Here is an 11,310-nt window from a genome sequence, read left to right as displayed (position 1 = left end):
TTTTTACAACAAACAACATTCACCAGGCCCGTAAAGCTCGCCGACAGATTGTGCAGTATTAGATTACAACCCTGGCAGGTCTATACACGCTCTTAAAATAAATGTTCCAAGAAATACAACGCTTAACCAGTTATACAGTTAAAGAACAGGTTTGACTGCACGGCACACAACAGCATTGTGCTGCTTGCGTCACTGTACCGTGGTTTAACACTGAAAGAGGAAATCCCAGTCTGAGAGTGAAATCCGTCAACCACACGTTTCAACAGCTGCACTTCCTCATGCATGTGCACTTGCTGTTTCATTACTGTTTGACACATATGCTGTCAAGAGGAGCATTTTCTTGTTTACCGGGGAAGAAATAAAATCAACCGTATGTCAGAGACCTAATATTAGCAGTGGATAAATCAGGAAAAATGGACGAGATATCCCAGCAAACGCAGGTGGTGAGTTTGTTACTTCCATTACGTCTTTGTGTCTAAAGTTCAAGGACTGCAACACTTGTGTGGCTGTTTTTGATTAACCTGACATTTTCAGGCTAATTTTGCACAAGATTAAATGTAGTCTGTTTCCGGCTGGGGGAAAAGACGGGTGATATATAAGGTTTAAATAAATAAATCAAATCTTGACCTTGACAATCATGAATTACATCACAATAACACACCAGTCGCCTGCAAGGTTTTTGACTGAGTGTCTGCGACTTTTGAAGCCACAAAATATTTATATTTAACTTCAGCTATCAGCTTTTACACTACAACTTTTTACTTGCTTTTTACTATAAAGCTGCTTGGTACAGCAATAATGTTATAGGTTTGACTTTTACCCTGCTTACACTGTCCTTTCACTGACTAAAAACCACCTTTGATGACTTTGTATTGTAACAACCTGCAGTATCACGACAGGTGCAGCCTGGAGAACTTATTAACCCTTATTTCTGCCACTTCCTGTATAATGTTTATGTATTAAATGGTGGTTAGTGTCTGAAAAAACGGAGCTGTTATACATTAAAGTACATGTACGCAGTGCATATATTTTACTACCTTGTTGTGGTAGAGATTTTCAACAGCCATACTTTATTAAAAAGGTTCAGGTCCAAGGGAAGAGGCAGGGCACACCTTGGACAGGTCACCAACCTGTTGCAGGGCCAACACAGACTGACAATCATTCACACCTATTTAATATCACTAGTTAACCTACTATTAACAAACTAAGTGCATGTCTTTGGACTGTGAGAGGAAGCCATTATACCCAGAGAGAACCCACACAGGCATATAGTGGATTTGTGCCCAGGACCTTCCTGCTGTGAGGCAAACAGGGCCACCATGCTGCACCAAGTTACATAGTTATAATTCAAAGTTTACCACCCGGGCGTGTTCTAATCTCTTATGAAATATTTCTATAAAATACTGTGGACATAAGCAGATCTTCACTAATGATTGACTAATACTTATCAGCCTGGCTACGGTGGCTGTATAAAATCTGTGAAAAAATTTTGTTACTTTTGCATTTATTTATTTATTTATTTATTAACTAATCTTAGTTTTATCAGATTCTGCTGATGCAAATGAACAGATCTGACCAATTAAATCACAGCTTTTGGCAACAAGTGTGCTCTTAACTCCAGATATTAAGCATTAATACCCCAGACAGCCAGATCAGCTGGAGCTCAAACTGCCACACCGACATCCTGAAATATGTACAACAGTCGTCATACAGCTTCAGTTCCTGAGTCAAACCCTGAGATTCTCCCTGCTGCCGCCTTCTCGTGGGGACTGAATGGAGTCTTACATGTTTACAACCAACTCATTACGCCTTGATGTCAACTTCATTCTTTTTCAGTTTGTTTCTTGAGGACAAATTTAACCCCCTTCAGTGTACGTATTTTGTAGCAGAGATGAAAGTCATTTGTGATTATTACATATAATTTATGGTCGGATTTCTTTGCATATACTATATAAAATTAGTGACGTGCTCATTACTTGTTATTAAGAAATGATCAGACAAAAACAGAGTTTTTCAGGAATACTGTTCAGTTTCTGTCAGAATCCTGCTCCTCACATACACGGTCTTCACTAATCAGACCCATGTTATCGTAATAATCTTATAGCACCGCATCATCCCTGAGAACCCGTGGCTCTCAGACGGCGAGCTTGTTGTGGCTCCTAGTGTACGTAACAGGAGAAAGGGAGGCAGAGCCTTCGGTCCCTTATTCTATGGGGCCAGCTTCCGGTTTGGACTGGGGAGACAGACACCCTCTCTCCCTTTACGACTAGACTTACAACTGTCCTTTTTGAAAAAGTATATAGTTAGGGCTGGATCAGGTGTGTTTATTCAAAGCTTCTATGTGTTCTTTAAAGACATATGTTTAGTGGCATAATAAGGGTGTTAGCAGAGTTTGTTGTTACGGTGTTTTGTATACATACACTGGGAGGCCAAACAGTCTCAAAAGTTTCTGTATTTACAAAATAAAATGTACTTAGATGTGTTAAAACAATGAAATGATCCAATAATGTGGTCGAACACTGTCCTGGTATAATTACTCAGGCCTAAAATCACTGAAAGGTCCTCTTTAGTGGGGCTTATTATGTCATTCATGTTGTTTATTTCATAGTGATTGTAATAATATGATACAGCGCCTATGAAACTAAAATAAAAAAAATAGTAAAAATACTTTTATTAAACTAGTATCTACTGTTCATTACCGTTTATTGTATCAACTGTATAATGGTTTTTATGTATAGTCTGACATAAACATAATGGAATTATCATTTTTTAAATATCCATAAAATGTAATAGTAAACAATATACTGTTAATTATAGATGCACATACTGATGGATTTGAATATTGAGCTTAAGAGCTTAAGATAGAGCTGTAATAGAGCTTAATAAAACACTAGCTACACTTATAGTACCATAGTACTGCTGTAATACAACAACAACACAGTTCACTTTGCTATATTTCTCCTTAAAAACATCCATCCATCCATCCATTCGCTTCTGCTTATCCTTTTCAGGGTCGCGGGGGGCGCTGGAGCCTATCCCAGCTGTCATAGGGCGAAAGGCGGGGTACACCCTGGACAGGTCGCCAGTCTGTCGCAGGGCTACCCTTGTCCTTAAAAACATCTAAAAGAAAAAAAAATCGAACACAATTAGGACACTTCCTGTGCTGCTACTTTTAATTCCGTTAGCCTAATTATTACCACTGGTGCTGTACAGGTGGCTGGAAAAACAACGAGCCCACTCTGATCTTAATTTCATGAGAGGGATGAGTTGGTTCAACAGTTTAATAAACGTTAGTTGACACCTTTGTTAAATTTGTGTAATATGACGGGTCACAACGATTTGGTGCCAAGCTGGCGTAAAGACACTGTGTTATGTTAGCATGCTATTGCTATTTAGCTTGAGTGTGTTACAGTTGGTTACAGATGCAACATGTACCGTGGTACCTGCTGCACACTGTGAGTGGTCTTCGTCCTCCCTCAAAATAATTGTTGGTGTTTTTGCAAGAACTTTATAGTGTTCGAGTGTCCGTGGTGCTTATATCACTGCTTAGTCTGGTCCCTTTCTCATTCTTCACCTGGTACAAACTATAAAGTTTTCCTCCTCTGAATTTTCTCTTGTTGCTGTTATTGAACAAAAGTCTTCAGCTTCTCTTTCAAAAGGTTGGAAATTCCACAGTGTATCCTTGTAGAATAACGTGCAATGTGTGTCTGTGCTGATTTGAAAGATAACTGCTGATAAAAACAGTGTTGAGTGCCCGCCCTGCACAAATGTAAAATTGGTTGCAGGAAGCTTTGTAATTTAACCCTTTGCCTTCTTACTAACATTTTTTATAGTACAAAAACTAAGTAATTAAAGTAAATAAAGTAATATAAACTAATACTGATTATATTTTGAATGAAGTAAGCCTGTAATTTCACAGGCATTTCTTTTTCACAGTCATCAAGTTTGTGGATATCTTAAGAATAATATAAATTATACATTTCTATTTTTTTCTGTCATTTTTTTTAGCAATTTTGGTCAAATAAAATACACTATCTGTGAAATTACCGCACAATACCTTGCAGATGTTATATATTCATAAAAAAACATTTAATCATTTTTAAAGCAGAGATTGTGTCTGTTTCCCAAATGCAAACTAGGAACCGATTCCCCAGAAGAGCTAAACGCTGAAGGCTCTGCCTCTGAGAGCCACAAGCTCTCACAGGGTGATACAGTACGGTGAGGTCATTAAGATAAGATGGGGCCTGATTATTTAAGACCTTGTATGTGAGGAGCAGGATTTTGAATTCTGGATTTAACAGGAAGCCAATGAAGGGAAGCCAATACAGGAGAAATATGCTCTCTCTTTCTAGTCCCTGTCAGCACTCTGGCTGCAGCATTTTGGATTAACTGAAGGCTTTTCAGGGAGATTTTAGGACTTCCTGATAATAATGAATTACAGTAGTCCAGCCTGGACGTAATGAATGCATGAACTAGTTTTTCAGCGTCACTCTGAGACAGGATGTTTCTAATTTTAGAGATATTTGCTTGATGTGTGCATTGACACGTTGGGCTGATAGTTGAAAGCCTGCCATATTGGACACTCATGAACCCACATGTGCACCTTCACTCTCACAGTAAAGTGTTCTGTCAGGATAATATGGTACCATGAGAACTAGATATGAAAGGACTCGATCATTCGAGACTGTAAGGCTTTTAAATTGAACTTTAAACATAAAAAGCCAAAGAGAAACAGATGTGAAACTAACACTGGAGAAAGAGAGATATAGACATTTATGCTGGAGCTTGTGTACATATCAAACAAAATAGATTGTAAAGATAAAGGTAATTGTTAGCTTTACAGATGTTAGCAGGACTTGTTCTAGACTTTGAACAGACCTTTACTGCCTCCTACATAAAGTAATAAAATAAAGAGGAGACCATGTTTGGATTAATTGCACATATTTATACTGAAGAGGATCAGTGAGTCAGCTAAATGTGACAATTTGATTCAGAAGCTGTTTTTAAAAAGCAAAATTCCAACTTGTATTTCCACCTTTATGCATTAGCTCTAATTATTCATAATAAATAAGCACTGATTGCCTTTGTGTATCATCCCCAGTCTGAACAGCCTTCCTGGACATTCTGCTGCAGAGCTTAATAAGGGATCATTTCGACTACTGGCAAAAGAAGAAAAACACCTGTGTTTTACTGCTGCAACCTAATTTTTCAAATATTTTCCACCATGCTCCACTGATCCTACTGCGATGCATTCCTTTCTACACATGTGGTTTATATTGCCGGGGAGTTTTCCCATAGGGCCTAATCATGTCCTGTCATTTTGCTCTGTTATAAATAGTGGCTGTCTTTCCATGCAGGACCAATAATGTTCATGCAGTATGTGCAGCTCAGCTGAGTATGTTCAGTCGACAGTCAGAAAAACTCATCAACAACTGGGATTCAGTAGTGACAGTTTACTATTCACACGCGCACGCGCGCACACACGCACACACACGCACACACACACACGCACGCACACACACACACACGCACACACGCACAAGTGTTAAACATAAATACCACTTAAGGTGCTATTTTTGGAAACTTGCTACATAGAAGGACAAAACATGGCGGTCAGTCTACATCGAATACTGTACAAAGTTTATATTTTCACCTTGGTACCTGAAGAATTCCAAGTAATGTTCCAAATGGCAGCCAAAAATGGACAATCCATTCATCATCTTCTTCTTCAATAATTTTTTAAAACCTGGGGTGGGTTACTGTGTACTGCAGCCAGATGGCTATAATTCAGTCCAATTAGTTTTATTTATATAGCGCCAAATCACAACAACAGTTGCCTCAAGGCTCTTTATATTGTAAGGGAGACCCTACAATAATACATATGCAGAAAAACACAACAATAATATGACCCCCTATGAGCAAGCACTTTAGCGACAGTGGGAAGGAAAAACTCCCTTTTAACAGGAAGAAACCTCCAGCAGAACCAGGCTCAGGGAGGGGCGGGGCCATGTACTGCGACCAGTTGGGGTGAGAGAAGGAATACAGGATAAAAGACATGCTGTGGAAGAGAGACAGAGGTTAATAACAGATATGATTCAATGCAGAGAGGTCTGTTAATACATAGTGAGTGAGAAAGGTGACTGGAAAGGAAAAACTCAATGCATCATGGGAATCCCCCGGCAGCCTATGTCTATTGCAGCATAACTAAGGGAGGATTCAGGGTCACCTGGTCCAGCCCTATCTATATGCTTTAGCAAAAAGGAAAGTTTTAAGCCTAATCTTAAAAGTAGAGATAGTGTCTGTCTCCCGAATCCAAACTGGAAGCTGGTTCCACAGAAGAGGGGCCTGAAAACTGAAGGCTCTGCCTCCCATTCTACTTTTAAATACTCTAGGAACAACAAGTAGGCCTGCAGTGCTAGGGTGATATGGTACTACAAGGTCATTAAGATAAGATGGGGCCTGATTATTTAAGACCTTGTATGTGAGGAGCAGGATTTTGAATTCTGGATTTAACAGGGAGCCAATGAATGGAAGCCAAAACAGGAGAAATCTGCTCTCTCTTTCTAGTCCCTGTCAGGACTCTTGCTGCAGCATTTTGGATTAACTGAAGGATGAATCTTAATATCCTATAAGCAAGCTTGTCTCTCAAAATGTATATCCCAATGAAGATACCCAGGATCTGTAGTAGGACTGGGCATCGTCACTGATTTCTAGAATCGATTCAAATCGAATCGCTCGATTAGATTCGAGTGACGATCACAAGGTCCTGAATCGATTTGATCCACAATTCAATTCGGAGAAATTTTGCCTCAGACAGTCAGAAATATTATAATTCTGATCACGTATCAGTACATTTCCATATTATTATTATATCTATAAAAAGAAAGCTGACACTTGCGAGACTTTATCAAAAGTGAGCATCACAGCAGATGCCTTTGTGTCAAAGTAACTGAAGATAACAGACAGAAAAACATGAAGGAGATTTTCCTGGCCCGGTTTTTTATAGCAGGTAACCTTAAACATATTCTGCAATTTTACATAATTTTAAAAAGTTTACATTTCTTCAGTACTGAACAGCAGAAATTAGTCTCTCTTGTCCAAGGTCATTTAAGTTATAAAAAAAAAAAAAAAAAAGACAGCGGCCGACAGCGCAGCGAATAATGCAGAAAACAGAGATTTGAGATGGGAAACTGTTCTTGAAGTACAGAGAGAGAGAGCTGTGCAGGAAGTGTGATTTTATCGTGGTGGAAGCAAAACAGCAAAAGTTAGAGGAAATTCATGACGATGTTTATGTGAAGCGAATTGTGATCCATAGTTTGGATCTTCTTTTGCTGCTGGTTCAGTCAATATTGTTTGGAGAGAGATAAAAACCTGCGGTTTCAGAAAGGGCGCAAACACAAAGCATGGAACCGCCGAAACATCAGAATCAGTGAGCTGTCGGCTTTCAGCCCCGACCGTGCCCGTGCTGTCGGGTGAGAAAGGCGACATCTCACTGATTCTGATGTTTCGTGGGGTCCGTGCTTTTACATCTTTGTGCAGAATCCGTGTAACTGCTCTCATTTACTGTTTTAGCTGTTTGGTGGTTGTTGAAATTTCGTGAGGTTTAACCTGAGATTCTGGCGTTTCGGGCAAAATAAATTTATATTTAAAAATCAATTCAGGATTTTAATGAATCGATATCACGTTATCCAAGCTAGAATCGATTTTAATAGATAAATCGATAACCAAAACCCACCCCTAATCTGTAGTTTAAAACAGTTATCTACACACAGAAACAAACCAAACACATACACCCAGAGTTTCAGTGCTTGCAAAATAAAAAGTAAAAAGCAATGCAGAATGGCTGATTGCAGGTTGCAGCTTTCTCTAGAGCAAACCTGGGTTCGATCAAACCCTAGGGGTTTGGTGAGTTGGTCTCAGGGGTTCGGCAGAGCCTCTGCCATGACATGCACGGCTTATTTTGCGCACCAGTAAAAAAACATATCTGAATTTGAAAAAAAATCATATTTTATTTTTCACTAAAGAGGGGTTCAGTGACTGCGCATATGAAACTGGTGGGGTTCGGTACCTCTAACAAGGTTAAGAACCACTGCTCTAGAGTGAGGCAATTTATTTATAAATATATCTAAATATCTTTGTTTTCAATAATAATAGTGTTTGAAATATAAGAGTTGGAAGTTTTTAAATTTTTTACGCCCCTTAAAAGTCTTGTTTGAGTGTCGAGATTTGCTTCAGGTTAAATAAAGTCTTGGTAAGGAATGAGTTTGGCACTGAGCTGTTAGACTTATACTTAACAATGGCAGCAAATATCTCACAAAGATTGCCAAACACAGATAGCTGTGTGCATGTGTGTCATCCTCTCCCTCTACAGTAGTCATTGTAACTAAAACATGAGAAATACATTCATTAGTTAGATGACCCCAAAGTGACATGTTGTGCACTTACGTATACACAGATGTCTGCAGAGGACTTGCAGGAAGACAAAAGTGCCACAAACCTCATTCCTCAAGAGCGTACTGAAGATGTTTCAGCAACACACCACAAACTTATTACATGTTGACTTCTGTTACTGCACTATTACAGGTCATCACTGACAGCTCCTGCATTAATGTGAATGTACTGAACATTTACAAAGATGTCGTTTCTTCTTAGTTGTCATTTGATTTTTTTTTATAGAAGTTGGAGCAGCAACTGTCTACAAACACAAGGAGGAGCTTTGGTTTCTCGTCTCTCCGAGTCAAAAGTAGGACAGTGATGATACAAATTCATAGATGTGTTCATGTAATCAAGAATGTTCTGTTCAGCTTAGTAATAACTTTTTCATTGAGTCGGTTTGTATTGTGCCTCCAGAAAGGATCAACAGTGAAGACGGTGGATTTACACGGCGAAGGGGCCTCAGGTCTTTTTCATCGACGCGAGAGTCATCAAGAAAAGGTCAGAAACCTGTTGTGCTAGTCTGACTACCATCATGCAGCATTATGCAAACACAGGCACAGATATTCTCATAAATAAGGCCTTATATTTACAGTGTCACAGCACTAAAAGAAAACAGTGTTTTCTGAGCCCTTTCAAGTTGACAATTAAATCAATCCATGTTTGATAATGTACCAATTAACTGTAATAAATCAGTAATATCACTAATCTGTTGCCATCTGTTGTTGTGTACATCGGAGTTAGTGTTACTGATAGGCCCCAGCCTGAGGGGCCCACAGTGAACAAACAGTGTCTCTCAGCCAACATACTTACATCACTAAACTGGTCAAAGTGTACAATTTAGAAGTGTATAAACAAACAAAGATGAAGATTGTTCATTTAAACAATCACCAGCATTCTAGCAAGAGCAGTGTAACTCACAAATAAAGGTTTACACAGGTTTACCTTCTGGCAGTGGCAGTTCAGTCACACGAGGGGAGGCTAAGGAAGAATCTATCACACCTGCCCATCATACCTGTGTTAGTAAATCAGAGTTAAATAAACCAAGTGGCATACCACCTGCATATAAGAACAGTCACATTTCTCTAAATAAGGAAACACCTTTGCCTGGAGGTGAAGCAGTGACAATGCTGTAAAAGAGAAGCATGCGCCCTTAAGGCAAAAACAAACAAAGAAAGGTGACTGTAAAAACTTCAATAAGAGTGTTTTAGGTCCAACTACATAAAAGTGACATTTCCCCTCAGACATTCACTCATGAAGGGAAAACCAGAATCAATGCTGATGTTAAAAAAGATTAGATGAAAAAGAAAAAACAGTCAGCCCGAGACGAGAAACCAAGTCCAAATCAAACTGCAGCATCCATAGGATAGTGCCAAGACATTACATTGTAAAGAATGAAACTGAGTCAGGGTTGATTGATTGATTTTATGTTTTATAATAAATAATAATCTCCAAACTCATTTCCAATCCCAGAATCTGTTCCAGATGACGATGGGGACTCACAGCTCTCAGGTGGTGAGAAACACATGATGAAGACAGGTATGTGTTTAACATGAATGCTAATGTGGACTGGTACTAATATAACACCTTTCTACTCAAACATGCAAAGCTCCTTCTACTACAAGTTCTAGCTAATGTTCACACTGTGATGGACTCACTGGGGCAGCTCTGTGTTCAGTATTGTTCCCATGGATATTTCAACACCTGTGCATCTTCATGTGCCCAGAACTGGCTAATCACCATCAGCGGTTTATCACACTCCACAATAACCTCCTTCACTTACTACCAGAGATGGGTTACTGTAATCCAATTACTTTTTCAAGTAACAAGTAAAGTAATGGATTACTATTGCAAAATGGTAATTAGATTACTGTTACTTTCCCGTAGGAACGCTGCGTTACTAAAATCGTGATTTTTTTTTGCGAGAATGTCTCACGACAGTGACGTAAGCAAGTGCGACGTTCGTGACAACAGCTGTGTGCAGATCAACAATGGATCATGTATTTAGTGCGGGAGAGAGTATGAGCGTGCAGCGTTTAAAGCGTGGAAGTACTGACCTTACTTTGAGTTTGATTCCATAAAAAGTGACAAAACATTAGTGTCCGTTGTGCGTGGGAAGAAAACTTCTTTTACAGCGAAAAAAACCCCTGAACTTCCGAGCAAGCACCGAGTAGCTATGACGTAATGGGGAAACTCAGAGAAACTCGTGGATTCTTCCACTGACCACTGCGGCACACCTGCACCAGGGTAAACCTCCGCCTACCCTACTCCTGCTTTGCAGGTGCAAATAGAGCAAAAGGACCACTGAGTCTTTGACTTTATTTATTTTCTGCTGTGTTTTACTTGCATCTATTTGAAAGAGTGAGTGTAAACACACAAAAAAAGATATGTTTTATATGCTGGAATGTGCAGAAAATCGGTTTAAATATTAAACAAATTTCTTCCAGTCAGAGAATGTTGCATATAATTAAATTTTTGCTTGATGCATAAAGTTAAAAGATTAAAACTAATAAAACAAGTTTTAAAAAGGGACTTTTCCATTTGATTACATTTTGTATGATGGATTATGTAGAAAAAGTAGAATTGGGCTGAAAGATCTATCACTTTATCACCTATTCAGGTTGTAAATCGTGTTTTTAAAAAGTAACTAAGTAATTAATTACTTTTGAAAATAAGTAATCAGTAAAGTAACGGGATTACTTTGAGGAAGTAATCAGTAATTAGTTAATGATTACTTTTTTCAAGTAACTTGACCAACACTGCTTACTACCAGCTGACTTAAAGAGTCGTCTGCAGATGCAGTGTGTGACAATTTTTTTTATTTACACTTTAAACTACTTCTACAATACAAAATTTTATTCACACACAGTAAATAGG

The 11,310-nt window shown here is 38.7% G+C and overlaps 1 protein-coding gene across 1 annotated transcript in view; it reads left to right on the top strand.

Moving 5' to 3' along the window:
* Window positions 1–325: 325 nt before the first annotated feature.
* dennd2da (DENN/MADD domain containing 2Da) overlaps window positions 326–11,310 on the top strand; it is a 31,708-nt gene continuing 20,723 nt past the window's right edge. Inside the window, exons 1-4 of the mRNA XM_085344166.1 lie at window positions 326–443; window positions 8,677–8,743; window positions 8,851–8,934; window positions 9,907–9,972. Coding sequence (XP_085200292.1) covers window positions 414–443; window positions 8,677–8,743; window positions 8,851–8,934; window positions 9,907–9,972 — 247 coding nt within the window. The 5' untranslated portion in view covers window positions 326–413. The remainder of the gene's footprint in view (window positions 444–8,676; window positions 8,744–8,850; window positions 8,935–9,906; window positions 9,973–11,310) is intronic.

This window comes from Diplotaxodon limnothrissa, linkage group LG20 (genome assembly GCF_057381915.1).
Source record: "Diplotaxodon limnothrissa isolate DT_005_m linkage group LG20, D_limnothrissa_male_GT1.1, whole genome shotgun sequence".
Classification (NCBI taxonomy): domain Eukaryota; kingdom Metazoa; phylum Chordata; class Actinopteri; order Cichliformes; family Cichlidae; genus Diplotaxodon; species Diplotaxodon limnothrissa.
The sequence above is the reverse complement of the archived record's forward strand: the minus strand, read 5'-3'. Positions and strand labels throughout refer to the sequence as shown.